Below are 25,163 nucleotides of genomic sequence, written 5' to 3'. Positions count from 1 at the left end.
TCTCTCTCTCTCTCTCTCTCTCTCTCTCTCTCTCTCTCTCTCTCTCTCTCTCTCTCTCTCTCTCACACACACTGACCACTAACACTAAACAACTAAGTCACTGTCTTGGACAGAAAGCCTAGATAGCTGATGTGTGTGCCTATGACAGTGCCCTTGAACCTTACTTGGATATGAGCACAAAAATAACTCGAAATGAACAAAAACCTTCTAAAAACACCATTTAAATGGTCCACATCCCCATCCCAACCCTGCATTCAACAAAAAAAGAGAAGAAGAATAAGAAGAAAAAATACACACATTTTTTACCTCCAATCCTGGGTCCTCCTTCCCGGACTTCAAAGTGACATCTGGAGCTTTTGACGTAACGACTGGCACTGCTGTCCGTGGTTTGATTGGCCCACTCGACACAGGGGGCGTCGGCTTCTTGTAAGGGCTGAGGTTCTGCTGGGGTTTAACTGTAATTCAAATCAGACATATTGCTAACTGGTCTCTTCAGTTTTGAACGACGGTGGGAATATTTTATTTAATGGAAATGTTTTATTTAACAATGCACTCAACACATTTTATTTATGGATATATGGCGTCGGACATATGGTTAAGTACCACAGAGATAATGAGATTGGGAAATCCGCTGTCACTACTTCGTGGGCTATTTTTCGATTAGCAGCAAGGGATCTTTTATATGCACCATAACATATAAAACGGCCTTTGATGTACCAGTCATGGTGCACTGGCTGGAGCGTGAAATAACGCAATGGGCCCACTGACGGGAATCGATCTCAAACCGACTGCACATCAAGTGAGCACTTTACCACTGGGCTACGTCTCGCCCATTTTTATTTAATGATGCACTTAAGAGTTATATGGCATCAGACATATGGTCAAGAACCACGCAGATGAAGATAGAAGAAACTTGCTGACATCACACAATGGGCTACTCTTTCCAATTAGCAGCAAGGGATCTTTTATATGCAGCATCCCAAAGACAGAACCGTACATACCACAGCCTTTGTTACAACAGTTGTGGAGCACTGGCTGGAATGAGAAATAGCCTAATGGGCTCATGGATGGGGATTTGATAGTGGGTTATCTGCCCTTGCTCATCAGGCAAGTGCTACGTCCTGCTCCCTTTGGTTCTGCTACATTAGACAGGTACCAACTATTGGTTATGGTACTCATACCAAAGTAAAGTTTGTTTTATTTTACGACGCCACTAGAGCACATTGATTTTTTTATCTTATCATCGGCTATTGGACGTCAAACATAGTACTTATACCAGTTCCTATATTAGACAAATACCAGTAATTTGTCAAACGTTTTGGTGGTGCAGAAGTTGAGCCATCAGACATAAGGCTGGTAGGTACCATACTGGGTTTGCAGCATGGTACCAGCTCCCACCACGTAAAAGCTTGTTTTCGTTTAATGACACCACTAGAGCACATTGATTTGTTAATCGTCCACTATTGGATGTCAAACCTTTGGTAATTTTGACATATACATGTAGTCTTAGAGAGGAAACCCGCTACATTTTTCCATTAGTAGTAAGGGATCTTTTATATATTGCACCATCCCACAGACAGGATAGCACATACCACAGCCTTTGATAAGCCAGTCATGGTGCACGGGCTGGAATGAGAAATAGTCCAATGGGCCCACAACAGGGATTGATAGATACCACTAGAGCCAGATTAGTAACTCAATGGCTAGGTGTAAGACCACTACACCGACTTTGTTTTCACTAACCACTAACAAACTGTCCTGAACAAACAGCCCAGATAGCTGAAGTGTGTGCACAGGACAGCATGCTTGAACCGTAAGTGTATATAAACAAGAAAAACTATTTTAAAATTTAAATAAAAAAATAAACTGATCATCAAAATTTATGTACACATGTAGCCGTTGTCAAACTGAATGTCTTAAATTTAACTCAAAAACTTTGTTTTGTTTAGCGACAGCACTAGAGTACAATGATTTATTCATCATCGGCTATTGGATGTCAAACATTTGGTCCATTTACTCACTGACGAGGATCGATCCTAGACCGATGTACTAAGAATGGCAATGCACATTCTAATTCGTAAATTTACTTTGAAATGAGAAATAAAACAATAAAATGAATGAATGAATGAATGAGTGAATGAGTGAATGAATGAATGACTACAGCATGGGAACTACACAGTACAAATACTACAATAAAACAATTTTGATGAGTTATCTGCCCTTGTGATATACTTCATATATATAAGACAATAGATTTAAAATGGTCTAACACCCCACCCCAATCCCGGAATTGGCCACTGGCGAAGTCAGAGGCCAAATCTGGGATGGGCGTGCCTGAACCAATTGGATATGGGCACCTCAATAGAGTTCCCTTCCCATACCACAACCCCCCTCCCACCCGTCCCCGCCCACTACCGACCAGTTGGGCTGCTGTTGCTCCCTTGAATCTGCCAGTGCGGACTGTCCTCTCTCCCACCCACCTCAACCCTTTATCCTGTCCTGGACAGAGGAGCCAGCCGAGGCCGACACCAGTGCCCATGACAAGTGTGCGCTAAAACAGCTTGCTATTGAATATGCACATTAAAACCCTATGACCTGAATATTAATAACCTTATTTGACACTGTAATCTTGAATATATTGTTTATTACTTAACTAATTATAAGAGATCTACATTATTTTAATTTTTTCTCGAGATATGTGTATGTCAATCTTCAATATAAATATTATAATTCAGTTGGAGTTGCTAAGTCTAGGTCATATGAAAATGTATATTAACTAGCTGTCAAAATGCATAACACAGGATATATTCCCTATTGGTTGCGAGAATACAGTCAATACATGACACCAGTAGTTTTCAAACTACAAAAAATTAATATGGTCAATCCCAATGACCAGTAACAAAAAAATTAACAAAATAAAAAACTTTAATAAATTTTTAAAAAAGGAATAAAAGAAGACAAAAACCATATGAAAAAAGAAAACTTTTAAAGCTTCAACAAATAAAAAAAAAAAAAAAAAAAAAAAAAAATAAAAAAAAAAAAAAAATTTAAATAAAGGAAAAAAGCAGACAAAACAAACAACATTACGACCATATGAAAAAAGAACTTTTAAAACTTCAACAAAATAAATAAATAAATAAATAACAAAAATAAAAATTCTTTTTTTATGGACAATGCTTTTTAAAGTTATTCAATTAAAATTTTAATTTCTTCGAATGATGATATGATTGAGAACTGCATGCAGTGTTCTACAGAGCAGCCCCAGTCCAGATATTCTCAACCTAGCAACCAGGCCTGGCACTTATAAAACTTTTATTTAGAGTCTAATAGAGTCTGAGACACTAATGTCATGGCAACGCCATACAAATTGTATGTGTGTGATCGTCATTAGAGACTGAGTCCGGAGTTTTATAAGTACGGGCCCTTGGAGAAAGTTTAAAGTTGTTGAATAAAACATTCGGGTTTTGAGCAATAAATTTGTTAACCTAAAATAGTTAATGACAGTGTGCCAAGGAGATTGTGCTTTAACCTTGGTTTAGATATACCTATGAGAATTAATATCTACTATAATTGTTCACTCCATAATCCATAGTTCACTCCACAATGACAGTATCTCCAATTTGATATTTTTTATAATTGATAAAAATATTTAATATTAAATGTTTTCAAAAATAATAATTTCAAAAATATAATTATTTGGTGGGTATACAGTATTTCACACTGGATGGAAAATTTGCAATGAAAATTATGTGTAAATCAAAACTAAGAAGATATAACCATTCAAAAATAAAGCTGAAATGATCTATAGAAAGTTACTGTCACATGACCGGAACACGAAGGAGAGCACAATTGAAGAATTTTAGGCCATTCCATTGGCTGTTGGGATGTTCGAACCAGACTACTATCAGTAGGGGCATATGCATTTGTTTGAGGACACGTGAAGAGAAAAAGAAAAAGTGTATGTGCCATGTTAAAAAAAATTAAAATGCTTTTCACAGCATTTCACATCAACAACTCCCGTCTGCTTTTTGAAAATAGTCTTTGCGAAAAAAAAGAAAAAAAAAAGAAATACATAACAAATAACATTCACATTTCTTTTTCTCTGCTCTGGACTAGGACTGCCCTGTTCGATATTGTTCGCATACCTATGTGCTTGGGGGTGGGGGTTCCGGGAGGAACAGGACTGGGGGGTCCAGGCATGGAAAAGCTCCTCAAGGGACTTTCCGTCTGTGAGATTTTCCCGATATAGACTTTAGACGCCTCCGAGATGGATGCACAAGACTGGGGCTCCCCGTACGGCAGACCTGACTGCTGGTGGAACTGTGTCGGAGACTCGGGGGTCTGGGGGTCTGCAAACAAGGGTTTCACAGTTATCTCCCTTTTGAAGTGCCAAGAGTTGTGTCCCTTGACAAAAAGAAGTTAATGCTTGCAGCAAACAGATAATTAGTAAAAAAAAAAATACAAAGGGATTAGTTATTTCCCTTTTAAACTGCCAAGAGATTATCCTTGACATGAGGAAGTTAATGCTTGCAGCACAACAGCAATTTGTAAAATATGCATGCAACCGGGATTGGTTATCTGTCTTTTTAAACTCTTGAGAGTTATGTCCCTTGACAAGATGACAATGTTTGCAGCATATACAAATTTTTACAAAATAATATATTGCAAACAAAGCTGTTAAACAGTTAGGTCTCTTGAAGGGATGAAGTTATGTCTGCAGCACAAACAACTTTGAAAAACATTGCAAATAAGGGTTAAGTAGGCATGACAAGGGTTATCTCCCTGTAAAGTGTCTTACAAATGTGTCTCTCAACAAGACACGATTACGTTCTGTGGCACACACAATTTTCAAACAAGAACAAGTTTAAATTCAAGAACTGTAACTCTGTTAGTTGTGTGTTAGTTGTTTCCCTTTACAAGAAAACATTACTAAGCTATTTGGTAGCAGCCACAGCAAAACAACACTCTCCTGCTCAGAGACCAACAAAAGGTCATGCTCAAACAGGGAAACAAAACTCAAAAAGTTCAAACAAAAGGGAAATAACAGAACAAAATTGTTAGGATACCAATTAGGTTAAATAAAGATGACCCAAGTGATTCTTAACTCTATGAAATCAGAGTCCCAAACCACAATAGGCTAACGATGTTTAGACCACCCAGGTTTAAATACTGCTGGAAGGAATGGCAGTCCACCAGGCCTATTACAAAAGAAACAGATGTAACCTAGTTGTTAGGAAACATATATTTTGTTGGACATAAGGTTTTCTCAGTTTAGTCCAAATTTTAGGTCTCATTTACTGGTATATTATTTACTCTTTTTTTAAGGAAGGAAATGTTTTATTTAACAATGCACTCAACACATTTTATTTACGGTTATATGGTGTCGGGTTATTTTGTTTTAAAGTCAATTTTTTGTATTTTTATTTCCTGTCCACTTTACTCTTCTATCTCTTTGAGGCCTAATATTTTCTTCCTGATCTTGTTCTCCACGTCCCTGTCCTTGATTCTATAATCATGACTGATGGTTGTCCCAGGTGGCCATCACACGTTTTGCTGCGGATACTGACTGGTCCAGTCCAAAGTGATCACTGGTCACGTCTGACTTTGTTAAGAAGTAACCATTGCACACCACCTCCAATACTCCACTACTGTTTGGAGTTCTCGCTAGCACAGAGGGACATGCCCATTGTTATAGTTTGGATGTTTCTTCATAAACATCGGAATGTTACATTTGTGATGCAATTCAAATGTTTATGAAACATATCCTTCTAAACACTCAGACCCTTGTTTTTAAACACTAAGGCATACTTGTGACTATTAGAGCCGTTTTTGATAACTGAAATCATACTTTACTCAGATTTTATGGTTTAGATTATCCATTTCCGTACATTCGAAGTGTGTTTTATTATCCTAGCATTTTTAATAGCACAAAATGCATTTCTCTTATTTTTAAAAATGTACGTGTGTCTGAGAAGTAACAGTTATGGAGTCACGTTTTAGTCTATTTTTAGAGGATATTTCACCATTTCAAAGTCACAGACTCATGTTTCACTAAATTGTAACTTTTTCCAAATGTGTTTTAGGTTTGTAGATTAACTAAACTTAGTGTTAATTTTCACCGGTTGAAACTAGAGTATGTCCCTTTTAAGTAGTTTTGTGTTGTTGTTGTTTAATTAAATTTCCGCTGCATTCATTACAGCATAACGTCATCCTATTGGTCCAGACGTTGCAATGGGAGGGTTTTTTTTAATTCTCGATTAATGTAAAAATTACGTCGTCAGGGAACGTCATATCTGACGACGTCGTTTTATAAGGGCAAGTTGTCTTATTGAGCGCTATTGTTTATGGACCAAAACTAATTCAAAATAAAGTATGACGTTTAAATGTTATTATTGGCCGGTATGATTCTAATTTAATCATAAATATTGTCTGTTATTTATTTTACGTTCATCTGGGTATGAACCCCCCAAAAAATCATCCGCAAACTTTAAATGTTATTATTGGCTGGTATGATTCTAATTTAATCATAAATATTGTCTGTTATTTATTTTACGTTCATCTGGATATGAACCCCCCAAAAAATCATCCGCAAACTTATGTGAGAACGGCTTCGCTGATTCACACAACAGTTTGCGGATGATTTTTTTTTTTGTTCATACCCCAATGAACGTAAAAGAAATAACAGACAATCCTCATTATAATAATTATGCAATATATTATTTGTAAATAAAGACGAAATATTAATTAAATTAATTGTCAAATTCAATATAATTTATACCGTACATGTTTAAACAGTACATACAAGTACGCATATGGCAAAACCAGTTTTCTAAATTAGAATGCTCAAGGCACAGTTTATCACAGAGTAATCTAGTTAACACCAAGGGCAAATAACTCATCCACAAAATATACATAGGTAACAGATGCAAATTGTAACAATGTCACAGGAAGTTTTTATTTGGGTTAATAAATATCCAGAATCTCAATAGGGAAACTTGCTTACTACATGTGTTGGATCTTTTATTTCTGTAGGTAAGGGTGGGTGGTTGACACTAAACAACAAGATACATGACCCCTCCTTTACCTTCCTACATGTATCTACATGACCTCCCCTCCCATGTTCACCACCCTGTCTGTGTGTTTAGTGTTAGTGAAAATAACAAGATACATGACCACCCCTGCCCCATTCACCACCCTGTCTGTCTGTTTAGTGTTAGTGAAAATAACAAGATACATGAACCCTCCTTTACCTTCCTATCTACCTCCCCTGTTCATCACACTCTCTACCTCCCCTCCCCCATTTACCACCCTGTCTACCACCCCTCCCCCGTTCACCACCCTATCTGTGTTTAGTGTTAGTGATAATAACAAGATACATGACCCCTCCTTTACCTTCCCGTCTACATGACCTGCCCTCCCCCGTTCACCACTCTGTCTGTGTGCTAAGTGTTAAGTAAAATAACAAGATATTGTACATGACCTCCCCTCCCCTGTTCACCACCTATCTACCTCCCCTCCCCCGTTCACCATCCTGTCTGTGTTTAGTGTTAGTGATAATAACAAGATACATGACCCCTCCTTAACTTCCTGTCTACCTCCCCCACTCTCCACCCTGTCTACCTCCCCTCCCCCATTCTCCACCCTGTCAGTGTTTAGTGTTAGTGATAATAACAAGATACATGACCTCTCCTTTACCTTCCTGTCTACCTCCCCTACCCTGTTCACCACCCTGTGTCTGTGTTTAGTGTTAATGAAAATAACAAGATATGTGAACCCTCCTTTACCTTCCTGTCTACCTCCCCCGTTCTCCTCCCTGTCGGTGTTTAGTGTTAGTGATAATAAAAAGAAGCGTGAATCCTCCTTTACCTTCCTGTCTACCTCCCCCATTCTCCACCCTGTCTGTGTTTAGTGTTAGTGATAATAACAAGATACGTGAATCCTCCTTTACCTTCCTGTCTACCTCCCCCATTCTCCACCCTGTCTGTGTTTAGTGTTAGTGATAATAGCAAGATATGTGACCCCTCCTTTACCTTCCTGTCTACCTCCCCCATTCTCCACCCTGTCTGTGTTTAGTGTTAGTGATAATAACAAGATACGTGAATCCTCCTTTACCTTCCTGTCTACCTCCCCCATTCTCCACCCTGTCTGTATTTAGTGTTAGTGATAATAGCAAGATACGTGACCCCTCCTTTACCTTCCTGTCTACCTCCCCTGTTCTCCACCCTGTCTGTGTTTAGTGTTAGTGATAATAACAAGATATGTGAACCCTCCTTTACCTTCCTGTCTACCTCCCCCGTTCTCCACCCTGTCTGTGTTTAGTGTTAGTGATAATAACAAGATACATGCCATAGCCTATTCTACTGGTGTATGAGTCCTCCATCACGTCGTGGCCGTAGCTGCAGTTGCCTTCGTCGTCGTCGGAGCTGTGGAGGCGTTTAGCTGGGGGAGAGGAACAATCACATGCACACAAACCGCACAACACATGTCAAAGTCAGGGCAGGTCCAGAAATATTCACAGGGTGGTGACTGATTTTTTTTCGATTCCCCCCCCCACCCCCCATTTTTTCAATTTCAACCACTCATTGAAATGTAAAGATACTATCCTGAATTTGTTGCCCTTTTAACAAGTTAACAGAATAACAGTTTCCTAAATTCCAGTTTATGTAAGTCTGTCCAGCTTGTCGAAATGTTATTTTATATTAAATGGGCTGTCATGAGCTTGCTGCCATGGCATTGTTATGGTATTTCTGATTAATAGAGACTTTTCAATAACTAATACATATATTAAATATAGTTTCATATATATGTACACACATTAGTAAGAATATCATGTGATTTATGATATTACATTTCAGTAGCATAATTGTGTTTTATTTCTTTAAAGACTTATATGATTGGCTGCTGTTAGGTTATGATGAACTGGTTGCCACAGCCATACCATCCAATGAAATAAGCATGATTGAAATTGATTGCTGTTTGACATAGAAATTAGCCTGAAACACAGCCATACCATCAAATTAAATAAGCATGATTGAAATTGATTGCCATTTGACATAGAAATTAGCCTGAAACACAGCCATACCATCAAATGAAATAAGCATGATTGAAATTGATTGCCGTTTGACATAGAAATTAGCCTGAAACACAGCCATACCATCAAATGAAATAAGCATGATTGAAATTGATTGCTGTTTGACATAGAAGTTAGCCTGAAACTGACTGTTGTGACATATAAGTTAACTGCAAGTATAAGTGTCGTAAATAGACATTTTAATTCATTTTAAAACTGGTTTTTGAATATGTGTAAGGACTAAAATACTCCATTCATGCTCATTATATACATTTTAAAACAATGCGTAACATAAATGGTATCGAACGGTTACTCATGAATGTAGAATTTTCCATTGGCAACAATCTCAGGGCAGCCATTTTAACATAGAAACTAAATTTTGACCAAAAACAAATTAAATTTAAGAAAACAAAAATGCATTGTTATCACTAGGTATAAATAATTATAATTTGGTATCATCCTCACCCTCCACCCCACCCTCGAAACACTCCTGATTATTTCTGAAACAACCCTGAAAACAACCTTGGAACATCTCAAAACACAATTGATTAACACAATGACAAATTCAACCTGCAGTTTTATGTAATATAATATTTGAATTTCGCTTTTATAACCAGTTACAAGTAGATGTACATATATAATGATATTGCCAATAAAAAATGTAAAGTTCTTTTGTGATTTTATTTTCAAATACATGTACTTGTATGGTTATAATTAATGTTTGATTTTTAAAAATAGGTCAAAAAGCAATTTAAAAAAATTTTCTAATTGGATATTTAATTAAAACTCTTTGTTAACTTCTATGATTTAATTGATAATTTAATGTATTACAAATTTTAAATAAACATTCCATAAAAGAATATGTCCAAAATTATTTTCTTTTTAAAAAACTGGAGAACCTAAAAGATACCACAAATGCCCCTCCCAACAAAAGAAAAAGAAAAGAAAAAAAGCTGATAAGAGAAATTTAAAAATCTAGAAAAACCCCCCAAAAAATTAAATTAAAAACTCCAAAATAACTATTAAAATGTTACGTCAATAAATTATTGCTTTCCACAGGTTGAATTTGTACAAACATTTCACCAAGAAGACCACGATGGAAACATTCAATGAATGATTCAATGAAAACAAAACAAATCTCAGTCCATTGCATTTCTACATATATATTACATTATATACATCTGGTAATAAGATTTTCAATATCTATTAAAAATTAAACAATTCAAACCAAGAACCTGTCCAGTTTCTTATAGCTTTAAAACTAATTGGTCCTCTTTCAACATCGCCTGGTATTTCTGTCTAAATTTAATTTCTTCCTTGATACATTATTTTCTGTCGTATTCTGGCATATTTATAACCTTTCCTCTACCACTCAACCAATTTGTTATTTCACATACAGAAGTTTGTTTTGTTTAACGACACCACTGGAACACATCGATTAATTAATGATCGGCTATTGGGAAAAAATAATAAAGTTTCTTTTGTTTAACAACACCACTAGAGCTATTGGATGTCAAACATTTGGCAATTTCTGACTGGTAGTCATCAGAGGAAGGGATCTTTTATATGCACTTTCCCACAAACAGGAAAGCACATACCTCGGCCTTTGTCCAGTTGTGGTGCACTGGTCAGAATGAGAGAAAAACCCCAATCAGCTCAATGGATCCTCTGTGGTGGTTCGATCCTGCAATGCAATCACCTCAAGCGAGCACTCAACCGACTGAGCTAAATCCAGCCCCTTGACATAGAGACTAAACTCTTTGTTTCCATTTGTAGCAAGGAATCTTTTACATGCGCCATCCCACAGACAGGACAGCACATACCACGGCCTTTAATATAGCAGTCGTGGTGCACTAGCTATAATAAGAAAAAGACCAAATGGGCTCACCAATGGGGATCGATCCTAGCCTGACTGCACCTCAGATGAGTGAGTGCTTTACCATTGGGTTTTGTTTAAAAGCACACAGTAATATTCTCAACACTTCTTCAGACATACAGACAAAACCCCTTAATGTTTCCATTAGTAGCACAGGATCTTTTATATGCAGCATCTGACAGACAGGACAGCACATACCACAGCCTTTGATATAGCAGTTGTGGTGCACTAGATAGAATAAGAAGTAATATTCTCAACATTTCTTCAGCCAAATGTCAACATCATCAGGTAAAACCAAAACTGCACAAGAATGGACATCATGACCATTCTAAACTGGAAACTATAATCTGAGTTAAAAATACCACACAGTGTTTCAGAGGCCCAGGTGATTTTAAAGCTACATGTACAGAGTCAGGTATATTTGTAAATATACTGAACTCCATTGAAAATGCATCACAGTTAAATAACATTCTAAAGTTATTAACACGGCAATGATTCACAAATAAATACCAATGTATTTCAGGGACTATCCTAGGTTTGCAGCCATTGTAACATGTTTTCGACTAACAGAAAATGTTTATCAATAAAAAGTATATATTAAATACATGTTCTTGTACATTTTTCCATGAGTAGCAAGAAATCTTTTATATGCACCATCCCACAGACAGGATAGCACATAACACAGCCTTTGATATATCAGTTGTGGTCCACTGGCTGGAACGAGAAATAGTCCACTGGGCCCACTGATGGGATCAATCGCAAAATGACCATGTATTAAGAGAGCGCTTTACCACTGGACTACATCCCACCCCTTACTAACATTAGGACGACCCGAAACACATTCGATATACAGAAACTGATATTCTAAACAATAAACTCTATTCAAGATGTACTTTAATTGTTACAAAGGATTTCAAAATATGTTACAACAGTTGCAAACTTAGGACCGACCATTTAAATATACACATTATTAATGTCTACGTTCGTCTTTGAAATATAAAGTGAGTTACCTAACTTAAACCCTCTGATAATATTTATATTTAACACAAACAGTGATTATTTTCAGTGTAAAATACTAATACCTAAGACCCACTTACTTGAGCTAGACTGAGGTATATGTTTAATACTACACAAGACTTACTTGAGCTAGACTGAGGTATATGTTTAATACTACACAAGACTTACTTGAGCTAGACTGAGGTATATGTTTAATACTACACAAGACATACTTGAGCTAGACTGAGGTATATGTTTAATACTACACAAGACTTACTTGAGCTAGACTGAGGAATATGTTTAATACTACACAAGACATACTTGAGCTAGACTGAGGTATATGTTTAATACTACACAAGACTTACTTGAGCTAGACTGAGGTATATGTTTAATACTACACAAGACTTACTTGAGCTAGACTGAGGTATATGTTTAATACTACACAAGACATACTTGAGCTAGACTGAGGTATATGTTTAATACTACACAAGACTTACTTGAGCTAGACTGAGGTATATGTTTAATACTACACAAGACTTACTTCAACTAGACTGAGGTATGTGTTTAATACTACACAAGACTTACTTGAGCTAGACTGAGGTATGTGTTTAATACTACACAAGACTTACTTGAGCTAGACTGAGGTATGTGTTTAATACTACACAAGACATACTTGAGCTAGACTGAGGTATCTGTTTAATACTACACAAGACTTACTTGAGCTAGACTGAGGTATGTGTTTAATACTACACAAGACTTACTTGAGCTAGACTGAGGTATATGTTTAATACTACACAAGACTTACTTGAGCTAGACTGAGGTATATGTTTAATACTACACAAGACTTACTTCAACTAGACTGAGGTATGTGTTTAATACTACACAAGACTTACTTGAGCCAGTCTAAGGCATATGTTTAATACTACACAAGACTTACTTGAGCTAGACTGAGGTATATGTTTAATACTACACAAGACTTACTTGAGCTAGACTGAGGTATGTGTTTAATACTACACAAGACTTACTTGAGCTAGACTGAGGTATATGTTTAATACTACACAAGACTTACTTGAACTAGACTGAGGTATGTGTTTAATACTACACAAAACTTACTTGAGCCAGTCTAAGGCATATGTTTAATACTACACAAGACATACTTGAACTAGATTAAGGTATATGTTTAATACTACACAAGACTTACTTGAGCTAGACTGAGGTATATGTTTAATGCTGACACAAGCCTTACTTGAACTATATGTTTAATGCTGACACAAGACTTACTTGAGCTAGACTGAGGTATATCTCCAGCGTTGACCCTCGGTGTGGAGGTATACTGCGTGTTGTACTGGGTTCGGGGGTACACCGGCCTCATGGGGAGGCCGTCCCTCGGATCTATCATTTGCATAATGTGACCATTTGGTAAAGCTGTAACTGTCGCAACGGCTGCAAGGAAATCATAAAACAATGCATGTTAACATGGGAGATAACTCTTGTATGTTTTAAAAGAAAAACAAATTCTACAGAATTAAATGTCTCGCCTAATGACGGGTTTTTCTAATTGTCGCCCAGCAGTTTATGACATTGTCGATAGATGGCGTAACTGTACGGCCGCCATTAAGGGAGTGAAATTCACGCAACAATAACATGTGACAGCATTGCATCCGGGTGCAATTTCAGTATTTATGACTTTCTTGGAATGTTTTGTAAAAGCAAAACCAGTCTCTCGGATAATTCAACCTCATTTAAAGATTGTATATTGCCAAAAAAAAATTCTCAAAACCTATATGTGGGACAGACAGATGATACCAAGACACAATATTTCACGAGAACCGTTAGTCTGTTTGCGTGTCGGTTAAGCAAATTTAAAATCATGTTACGTGGTGAACAATTACATTCTAAATTAAAAGTACCATATATCAGTAATGAAAGTGAAAACCAGTTTATGTTTTTGAACCACCAATGTATCACAGAACTGTAGCTCAAGTGTTTTAGGATTAGGTAGGCCTAACTCATTGGTTACAAGAACTATATTAACGTAACCGAACAATCATTTACCTAAGTCAAACTCACGTGAACTAACGTCCGGTTACCCAAGATTTTGAAATATTGTCCCATTCGATACAATATGTATTGGTTACCTTACATCACTGATATACAGTGATCTTTCTCTTCCAAAGCAAATTATTTTGTGGGAACTTAATTTCAGTCAAATTATAATTTCATGAATTTTTCCAGCAAAAATATTTCCGTTTATGGCATTAGAAATTCTGATAGACTATGTGAGCAAACGTTATAAACATTTACCCCATCAATGTGTTTTCTGTTAAAAATGTAAGCCAGTCAGAGGCTGAGACTGAAGAACTGTTTATATTTTGCATTAAAGTTAAAGTCTGTTTTATTTAACAACACCACTAGAGCACATTGATTTATTAATTATCGACTATTGGATGTCGAACATAAGGTAAATTTGACATATAGTCTTAGAGAGAAAAACTGCTAAATAATTTAAAAAAATCATTAGTAGCAAGGGATCTTTTATAATATGTGCCATCACACTGACAGGATAGCACATACCACAGCCTTTGATATACAAGTCATGGTTCTCTGGCTGGAACGAGAAATAGCCTTAATAAAATATATTACAGGCAGGGGATAGAGACTGTAGCGTTAACTAAGTTCAGACAACATGAGTTTTCAGTGTGTAAATAGAGAATAACTAGTTAATGACGTTGGGTATCAGCTTTATCCTGTGAAGGAGGTAAGACATTAAAAGTCATATCCTGTTACTATACACATATGACTTTGCTTTATCCATTATCATAATCCGTCAACTTTCAAACTTGTTTTGTTCTGTTGTGGCTGCTAAAAATAACTAACACACAACTAACAAAGTCACGATTCTTGAATTTAAACTTGTTCTTGTTTGTAGATTGTGTGTGCCACAAAACGTAATCTTGTCTTGTTGAGAGACAAATTTGTAAGACACTTTACAGGGAGATAACCCTTGTCATGACTACTTATCCCTTATTTGCAATGCTTTTCAAAGTTGTGTGTGCTACAGACATTAACTTCATGCCTTCAACAATCATTACTCTTTAACAAACATTAACTTCATTTTGTCATGGGACACAACTCTTGGCACTTTAAAAGGGAGATAAATATACATACGTTCCCGATGCACGGGCTGCGCATCGACGGGGATGGTGATTGGTTTTGGACGGATGATACTTCTGTGTTGTGGAGCCTGGTATCGCTCCTCCCCACTCGATGGGTACCCGCTCTCTCCTGCAACGAAAATAAACAGGCCTTAATTGTAAGACAATAGAATACGATAAAAATACCAAATCAGTTTCTTTACATTGCTGTACATGGCAAAAAATTTGGCTTTTTCACATGCATCGATCATTACAGGTTGAACGCCTAACATTGGTAGTATTTTAACAATCTGATAATTAAAACTGTGCATGCATAATTAATGAACTGTAGTAAAACATGGATCAGTGTTGATAGTGATCGCGCAGGCTTTGGCTGTTTACCGCAATTCTAAGAAGTTTATTTTAGACTCCAGTTTTATTACTATTACTATTACTATTACTTTAAAAAGTCTACTTAATCAAGGGTTTTACAGAATTACTTACAGTAATAAAGCAGACGGCTGATCGATTACGATTAGAGGGGTTCCCGTACAGTTAACACACAATACACTGTGATCTTAATAAAAGAGGCACGTCTTTTAGTGTGTCTAGACACAGTGTCTGGGGACCGTCTAAATATACACCTGCCAATCAGGAACCACAGGTACAGGCCACGGAAAGAAAAGACTGATTAACCCAGAAAACACTCCAATTATTATTTCAATAAAGATGGTCCCATCGAATATTTCAGTGTGGAGGATGGGGAGTGGTGGGAAATTTTATGGTACAAAATTAAAACAAGATAATTCAACAAAAACAGTGACTCACCCACAAAAGAGTTCCGTCTCTTGTCCAGTGCGTCCATTCCTGGTGGGAGGTCGTCCAGTCGGTCAGATGACCCTTGTGATGACCGTCTCATCGTGCTGGTTGCCACGGACATGTTCGACTCGCTGCGGTGAGACTTACTCATCTTGTCAAGTTCAAGGTTATTTGGCTGGTGAATCCAGAGGTCGGGCGGTTTGACATCTTTCTGGATGCCTTTCACGGGCTTGTTTGGAGACTTGTAGCTGCAAATATTGAGAATACCTCAACATCCTCCTTAATTTATTTTACAGGCTTGTTCAGAAACTTGTAGCTGAAATATTGTTAGTAAGCATCAACATCCTTCTTGATTTATTTATTTGTTTGGAGACTTATAGCTATAAATATTGAGAATATTTTAGTAACAATCAATATCTTTTTAGATTCCTTTAACTGACTTTTTGACCAAAAATAGGGGGACCCGAGCACCTTCGGCTCCTGCCTAAATCCATGGGTGGAAATGTTGGGTTGAAATAAAATGCAGACTGGGGTAAAACAAAGCCAATTTTACAAAACACAGAACAAAATTGGACAATGCTAAATCTGAAATTTGAGATAAATGAAGAAAATTCTCATCTCATTGCAGGCCCGTAGCAGGAAGGGGGGGGGGGGGGGGGGGGGGGGGGGGGGGGGGGGTTGCAGGTGGGGCCCCCCGAATAATTTTGGCTGGGTTTTTGTTTTTTTTCTAACCTTTACATCTCGACTGAACTGCTGACAAATGAAGAAAATTCTCATCTCATCGTGCCTACCTCAAAGCTGCACATACCACAGCCTTTGATTTACCAGTTGTAGTATATTGGCTACAATGGGCCCACTGACGGGGATCGATCCTCGACTGACCACATATCAAGAGGATGCTTTACCACTAGGCTACATTCCCCCAACAGGCTACGTCACCCCCACCCTCCATGGAACAAAACTGGACAATGTTAAAATCTGAAATTCGAGATAAATGAAGAGAATTGCCTACCTCAAAGCTGCCTGTCTTTGTGCGTCTCTCCGTCTACACACGAGGATGATGGCGATGACTGCCACAATGACTATGAGGAATGTGACGCCTACGCCCACCGCAGCAATGATGATAATGACGTTCATAGACAGACCACCCGGTGCACTCGACTCTGTGGATGCTGATTTCGTTACTACGAAGAAAAACATGAAGCAGAAATTATTTTCTGAGGTACCTGTAATTGTAAAACTGTTATGTACAAAGAAAATTAAAACACACTCTTTCAAATTGGAGAACAGCAAATAATATTTAAAAATTTTAGGCAACCTAAAGTGGGTTCAAATGATTTTTATTATATCATCAATATCATATATTAGAAATAAAAATAATGTATTATGCTCGCCAGAGGCTCATATAATACAATTTTTATTCCTAATATATGATACTGATGATACCAAAAACTAATGATGTTCCAAAGATCAATTATAGTTGAAAATTGATCGGTTTGGTTCTACCGATTTGATGATCGATTATAAAAATCAGTAACTGATTGTGTGGGAAAATGTTAACTGTAATTGTAACCCCAATTTAGATGGAATTGATTTAAATATGTTGCGGTTAGTGTTTATTTTCATGTCTATATAAATAAAACAATATATTAAATAGTTATTAAAGGTAAAATGTACCATTTGTAGGGTACAGATCCTAATGAACACTGTACATGACCCTTATTATTCAAATCCTTGTTATGTTCATATAATTTTAACTGATTGTGTAATCGAAAGTTGAATGGTTGGTGCCAAACGATTATAAGTGATGATCAATGATGAAATTCCAAGCAATTCCCAACACTATCAAAACCTCTCTCTTTATGTATATATTCTTACCTTTAGGTGTCTTATAGATAACAGTCTTCGACATGGGCCCATATCCCTTCCTGTTGCGAGCCTGGACTTTGAAGAAGTACGTAGTGTCTGGCGTCAGATCACTGATCACTGTGGACAGGTGGTCGCCCACCACCCCCTCCACCACCCAGTCACGGTCCTCCTGCTTAGAGTCAGTCGTGTAGAAAATCAGATAGCCTGCAGCAAATAAAATAATACATTCTCATTGGTCAAAAAAAAAAAAAAAAATTAATTTTAAAAATGGAAAGAAAAAAGGATGGTCTGAAAAGAAAAGAAGTCTAATGTTGTAAAATGTTTTAATAAAAAACGACAAGTATACTAGACTACAAGTATACTTAAAACAGTTTTGGTACATTTAGTTACTGGGGCGGGATCTACATGTGTAGTTCAGTTGGTACAGTGCTCACCTGAGGTGCTGAAGTCACAGGATCGAACCCACTTAGTGGACTCATTCTCTGAATGGGTTTGGAGTGGGATGTAGTCCAGTGGTGAAGCACTCATTTGATGTGCGGTCGGTTTGGGATCGATTCCCGTCGGTAGGCCCATTGGGCTATTTATCGTTCTAACCAGTGCACCACGACTGGTATATCAAAGACTGTGGTATGTGCTATCTTGTCTGTAGGAAAATGTATATAAAATATCCCTTGCTACTAATGGAAAAATGTAGGTTTCCTCTCTAAGACTATGTCAAAATTACCAAATGTCTTGACACCCAATAGTCGATGATTAATAAATCAATGTGCTCTAGTGGTGTCGTTAAACAAAAGAAACTTTAACTTTAACTGAGTGAGTTTCTCCCCAACCTAATGAGTGCACCATGACTAGTATGACAAAGGCTGTGGTATGTGCTATCTTGTCTGTAGGAAAGTGCATATAAAACATGCCTAGCTACTAATGGAAAAATGTAGGTTTCCTCTCTAAGACTGTATGTAAAAATTACCAAATGTTTGACATCCAATAGATGATAACAAAAAATATAAATGTGCTCCTGTGGTGCCGTGAAACAGGACAAACTTTTTAATTACTGTTACAAACACAATATGTAAACTTAATACTAATATGTTTCCTCGAGGAAAAGAAAGGGATGTTTGTTCAAGTCTTTTCTGATGATATCAAAAATAGACCACTGCTTCACTCCTAATGACATCAGCCATAGACAAATCATGCATTTAACATACATTGTACGACCCAGGAAATATCATAGGGTGGGGGACGAAGTGTAAAAAAAGGCACACAACTCTTGAAAAGGGTACTTCTATATAGGTTTAGCATTCATAAAATGAAAACTGTACATCTTTTATTTCCACAGTGAAAACAATATAAAACTTTGCCACACTATAAAGTACAGTATACTAAATTGCACATTAATTTATTAGGGATGTGTAAATCAATTTAATATCAAATACAGTGAAAACACACTTAATCCAGAGTTCACCCAAAACCTGATATTTGTCACAGTCACTTGTTAAATATTGACATAGCTCAGTGGTAAAGCACCCGCTCAATGCACGGTCGGTCTGGGATCGATTCCCATTGGGCTATTTCTTGTTCCAGTCAGTGCACCACGACTGGTATATCAAAGGCTGTGGTATATACTACCCTGTCTGTGGGATGGTGCATATAAAAGATCCCTTGCTGCTAATCGAAAAGAGTAGCCCATGAAGTGTCAACAGCGGGTTTCCTCTCTCAATATCTGTGTTGGCCTTAACCATATGTCCGACACCATATAACCGTAAATAGAATGTGTTGAGTGCGTCATTAAATAAAACATTTCCTTCCTTCCTTCCTTGTTAAATATAGGTACAGAACAGGCCTCTGAAAATTGTGATAGTGATAGTTTGGTTTGCACATCGCTCGCGCAAGTATGGTTTTGCGTAACACGCATTGCATTTATGACATCATTTACATGGTCATGTCGGGTTTACCTAAAAACAAAATGGTTACCTGAATTTGTTGTTACATAACCCATAAATTGTTTATGCAAATTTTTCAATTCTCAGAGACCTAATTAATAACTAACCTCCCTATTTGGATCTAGGGGGCCCCCCACCCCACCCCTAAATTTTGTGATAGTTATAATTTTATTATATATTAATTTTTTTTAAACAAATTTTTATATTCCCTCCAAACCTCCTCCAAAGTTCCGTTGGCATTCCGCCTCATGTCATTGGGCCCCCCCCCCCCCTTAAATGGATTTTCTGGATCTGCCACTGCAGAATACCCTTAAATACAGACTTTTTAATTTGTCCTATGGGTGATCAATTTAGATGGGATTTAACTGTACAAAAAACAAGAGTAAAAAAAAAAATCGAAATTACAACTTTAAATTGTTAAAAAAAGGAAAAAAGAAAGAAAATATTACCCTTTAGAGGGATGAGGGATAATTAATTTTACTGTGACCGGCCTCGGTGGCGTCGTGGCAGGCCATCGGTCTACAGGCTGGTAGGTACTGGGTTCGGATCCCAGTCGAGGCATGCGATTTTTAATCCAGATACCGACTCCAAACCCTGAGTGAGTGCTCCGCAAGGCTCAATGGGTAGGTGTAAACCACTTGCACCGACCAGTGATCCATAACTGGTTCAACAAAGGCCATGGTTTGTGCTATCCTGCCTGTGGGAAGTGCAAATAAAAGATCCCTTGCTGCCTGTCGTAAAAAAGAGTAGCCTATGTGGCGACAGCGGGTTTCCTCTAAAAACAGTGTCAGAATGACCATATGTTTGACGTCCAATAGCCGATGATAAGATTAAAAATCAATGTGCTCTAGTGGCGTCGTTAAATAAAACAAACTTTACTTTTTTTTAAATTTTACTGAATTGAGTGATGAAAGAAAAGGACTTAGTAAAATGCATGTTAATAAAAACAGACTCCTCTTGTTCTTTTTGTTTTTGCAACCGAAGGTGAAATAAGTTAATAAAAACCCACTCCATTTCCAACACCAATGGCATCAGAACCGTTCCTTAACCTAATTTCAAAGATATCAAATTTAATTTCTCAAAGATTCAAAACTATTGTGCAACTACAGAGAAGAAACTACAATGAACAAATTGAAATTTATTTATAAACAGAACAAAGTGATCAACTGAACTCAAACATAAATGTTGTAATTGATCATAATAAATCATGAAAATTCAGACAAACAAAAGATTTTTTACAAAAAAGCACTGGCACTGAAAACGCACAACATAAAATATAAGCATTGCTTTAAAAATCTATTACCTTTAATATCTGTTTCATCAGAGACCAAGCAAGAAAGGAAATAAAAATGTGGTTTTGTAAATTTTAAAAATAAAATATTCTGACAACAGAAACATCTAGACAAAAGCAGTCTATTTTTTGTATGCAGAAGCACAAATCAAGAGAAGATAACTTCTTAAAAGTCAAATACTGATGAAATGGGAAGAATTTACAACAACAACAGTAACAATATGGCTTCCGTTAAATATTAGACTTTGATAATTCCTGACATTCATGGACTGGCAAATCACAAACTGTTTAGCACACTGTAGAATTAGTGTACTAATGTAAAAACTGTAGTTTGAGTTATCAAACTACACCATTTAAAGCTCATTTACCAATTGTTACCAGTTGTTTTTAATTTGACTAATTCTGATTAACAGTGAAATTCCTATGCTCTAATTTGGGGATGTTTAATCCATTAAAGTACATGTATGTCAAAGCAACAACAAAAACAAATGATTACCGTATCTGTTCTTCAAAAATAAAAAAAATTCCTATATTTACTTGTCTAATTGAATAAATTATATATAAAAACAAACATTGTTTAGCAAATTAATAATATTATATTTTAGAGGATTTCAGTTTCATTGATTATTAAAGGAACATTCCTGAGTTTGTTGATTGTAAGATGTTTTCGACTAATACAATATGTCTACGATTAAACTTACATATTAAATATATTTTCTTATTTAGAATATCAGTGTCTGTATATCCAATATGTTTCTGGTCGTCTTAATATTTGTAAGAAGCTCAAACTGGATTTTGTCTTCTAATAATTTTGTACGTATGAAAAAAAATTATTTTAGGAAATAAAATGAAATTTAACCTAGTAAAAATATTAGAACGATCAGAAATACATTTAATATACAGCCTCTAATATTTTATGCAGAAAGATATATTTGATATGTAATTACAATCGTTAAAAAGTCTCTGTCAGTAAACAACATCTTAAAAATTGCAGAAAACTCAGGAATGTCCCTTTAATATATAATAATCAACTGAAACAATGTTAAAAACACTCACACAAAACCACTTTAATTATTTATCTGCTTCAAATACCTGTTCCATTTAGGAGTATATACATGTAAGCTAGAGATACCAGCATTTATTTACCTGTAATAAGTCCGTTTGGTCTCTGGGGAGGTTGCCAGTTCAGTGTAACAGCCAGTGGATTTTTTTCCATGGGAACCGGAGTCAGGTCACGTGGTTCTGAACCTGGAGCTGTGACAGAGAGAAAACAAAAACAACACAAGATGAATAAATTAAAGGGACAGACCCTAGTTTGAACCTGTGAAAATTAACACTAAGTTTAATTAATCTACAAACCTGAAACACATTTGGATGAAGTTACAATTAAGTGAAACATGAGTCTGTGACTTTGAAATGGTGAAATACACTCTAAAAATGGACTAAAACTCGACTCCATAACCGTTATTTCTCAGAAGCATGTGCATTTTTAAAAATATGACAATTGTGATATTAAAACCACCAGAATGACCAAAAAACACTTTGAATGTGTGGAAATGGATAATCTAAACAATAAAATCTAAGTAAAGTATGATTTCAGTTATCAAAAACGGTTTTAATAGTAAAATAATATGCCTCAGTGTTTAAAAAGTAGGGTATGTCCCTTTAACCGATAACTCGACATCTGCCGAGAGTATTCAGATAAAAAGATCCACAATCAGAGTTAAACAAACATTCTGAGAGTACTGCTAAAGCATACAAGACTCAATCAGAGTTAAACAAACATTCTGAGAGTACTGCTAAAGCATACAAGACTCCAACATATGTGGTCATGTGAGAGAGAAAAAGTACACCCGAGGTGGTGGAAATTTCGACCTGGGACGAGGCTTGCCACCGAGGGTGTACTTTTTCTATCTCAAATGACCACATATGATGGAGTCTTTTACTCTCATTCATTTGGTAAATAAACCATTATTTTACACAAATAGACAAAGATGGCTGAACAAGTAACTTTTTTATTTGACCGTTTTATTATAAATAAACTACACTATCATATTTATTGTGTTTGTTTCATGTGTTAAATAAAAGTTAACACTACAAAATAACAAGATAGCTTTTGTAATGAAGGTTTTAATAACAAAATATTAATTTAAAACTGTGTCTAATGACCTCACCTCACGTCACCATCTCACATTAATATGACGTCATATATTACCAACGACGTCATGTTAAAGGAGTGCACGTGATATCCCATATAAGATAGAAATTTCTTACATGGCTTTCTTTCATGGGATAACCCTGTCCTATATAGCTGAGGATGAGAGAAATACATGTTCCCCACTGGGCTCAACAAAGAAAGAAAGAAAGAAATGTTTTATTTAACGACGCACTCCACACATTTTATTTACGGTTATATGGCGTCAGACATATGGTTAAGGACCACATAGATTTTGAGAGGAAACCTGCTGTCGCCACTACATGGGCTACTCTTCCGATTAGCAGCAAGGGATCTTTTATTTGCGCTTCCCACAGGCAGGATAGCACAAACCATGACCTTTGTTGAACCAGTTATGGATCACTGGTCAGTGCAAGTGGTTTACACCTACCCATTGAGCCTTGCAGAGCACTCACTCAGGGTTTGGAGTCAGTATCTGAATTAAAAATCCCATGCCTTGACTGGGATCCGAACCCAGTACCTACCAGCCTGTAGACCGATGGCCTGCCACGATGCCACCGAGGCCGGTAAGGCTCAACAAATGTTTGTATATCCTAAGTTTAAGGGCCATAACTCTGTGAAAATTGAGTTTTAACGACTCAATGGGTATGTGTAAGACCACTGTATACACCCTTTTCTCTCTCACTAACCACAAACAACTAACCACTAACCTACTGTCCTGGACAGGCAGCCCAGATAGCCGAGGTGTGTGTCCAGAGCAGCGTGCTTGAACCTTAATTGGAAATGAATTGAATGTAGGCCCCTATATCCTACGTTTAAGGGCCATAGCTCTGTGGAAAATGAGTCCATCACCACTAATGTCAAACTTGATCTGTAACAGTACATGATAAAGCTATATACACAATTTCACATCAATATCTTGAGGCCGAGTTATCTGTAAAAGGGACATACCCTAGTTTTTAACACACCCCCACCCCCCCAAAAAAAAGAAGTCAGGAAAACAAATTTTCATATCTCCCTAATTCAAGGGCCATAACTCTGTTAAAACTGGGTAAATGATTCATGAAACTCAAACTGGATCTGTAACAGTACATGATAAAGATATACACAAAATGTCAGCCGATTATCAGTGACCAAAATTTGAGAAATTTGTCTGGTCGTCATATCTTGCCATCTATATATATATATATATATATATATATATATATAGTGATTGCAGGATGAAATGCTTTATATTTCAAACTTTTTAAGTAGATTTCATTACCTATAAGGAGATTAAAATTTTTAGCTTGAATTCAACCAACCAGAACCCAACTGTGAAGAATTACTCATCTCCGACCGGCCTCGGTGGCGTCGTGGTTAGGCCATAGGTCTACAGGCTGGTAGGTACTGGGTTCGGATCTCCCAACAAGCAATTTATGTGCTTATCTCCCTTTTCCCCCAATTTTGAACTTAAAAAACAAACATTCCTCACATTATAAACTCACCTGACTCTTGTGTCGTGTTAATCACGCTCATACTCCACGTACTCTCTCGTCTGCCCTTGATAACCATAACAACAAATTCGTACTGTGTGTTGGGTTTCAGACCGTCGACGTGGGCATTGAGGTCGGTGCTGTTGACGAATCGTGCACGACCTCGGTTGGTCGGCAGTGGCGTGTAGCGCACAGTGTAGTATCGATTGTCGTTTATCTTCTGGCTTTTGCCTAGAGAGTTATCTGCCCATGTGAGCACTATGGTCGAAGGAGAGAGAACTATGGCTTTCAGGCCAATAGGGGGCATCATCGGAGTGGCGGGCTCTTCTGCTGAAACAAAAACAGGGGAGATAACTTTAGTGCTGAGGGTGGTTAGTATAAAAGCAAAGAACTGTTATGTGAGTGGGTGGAAAAACTAAAGATTTGGTACTAGAAGGAAAACAATAAAAATTGTAAGAAAATAAATCGACAGAAAATGCATAAGTTAATAAAGATAAAAAAACACACCCAAAAACTA

The 25,163-nt window shown here is 36.8% G+C and overlaps 1 protein-coding gene across 7 annotated transcripts in view; it reads right to left on the bottom strand.

Annotated features, from left to right (window-relative positions):
• The window catches only part of LOC121373553 (neogenin-like), a 150,601-nt gene that overhangs the window by 3,146 nt on the left and 122,292 nt on the right, over positions 1-25,163 (bottom strand). The window contains exons 15-24 of one of the 7 annotated variants that reach the window (XM_041500231.1): positions 24,659-24,976; positions 22,142-22,249; positions 21,008-21,016; positions 17,774-17,968; positions 16,908-17,079; positions 15,905-16,143; positions 15,111-15,227; positions 13,224-13,385; positions 8,347-8,439; positions 298-455 (exon numbers count right to left, since the gene is read on the bottom strand). In XM_041500231.1, coding sequence (XP_041356165.1) covers positions 298-455; positions 8,347-8,439; positions 13,224-13,385; positions 15,111-15,227; positions 15,905-16,143; positions 16,908-17,079; positions 17,774-17,968; positions 21,008-21,016; positions 22,142-22,249; positions 24,659-24,976 — 1,571 coding nt within the window. The remainder of the gene's footprint in view (positions 1-297; positions 456-8,346; positions 8,440-13,223; positions 13,386-15,110; positions 15,228-15,904; positions 16,144-16,907; positions 17,080-17,773; positions 17,969-21,007; positions 21,017-22,141; positions 22,250-24,658; positions 24,977-25,163) is intronic. The other 6 variants (XM_041500234.1, XM_041500232.1, XM_041500233.1 and 3 more) reach the window with 6 other exon arrangements.

The sequence above is a fragment of the Gigantopelta aegis genome, chromosome 5 (assembly GCF_016097555.1).
Source record: "Gigantopelta aegis isolate Gae_Host chromosome 5, Gae_host_genome, whole genome shotgun sequence".
Lineage (NCBI taxonomy): Eukaryota > Metazoa > Mollusca > Gastropoda > Neomphalida > Peltospiridae > Gigantopelta > Gigantopelta aegis.
The sequence above is the reverse complement of the archived record's forward strand: the minus strand, read 5'-3'. Positions and strand labels throughout refer to the sequence as shown.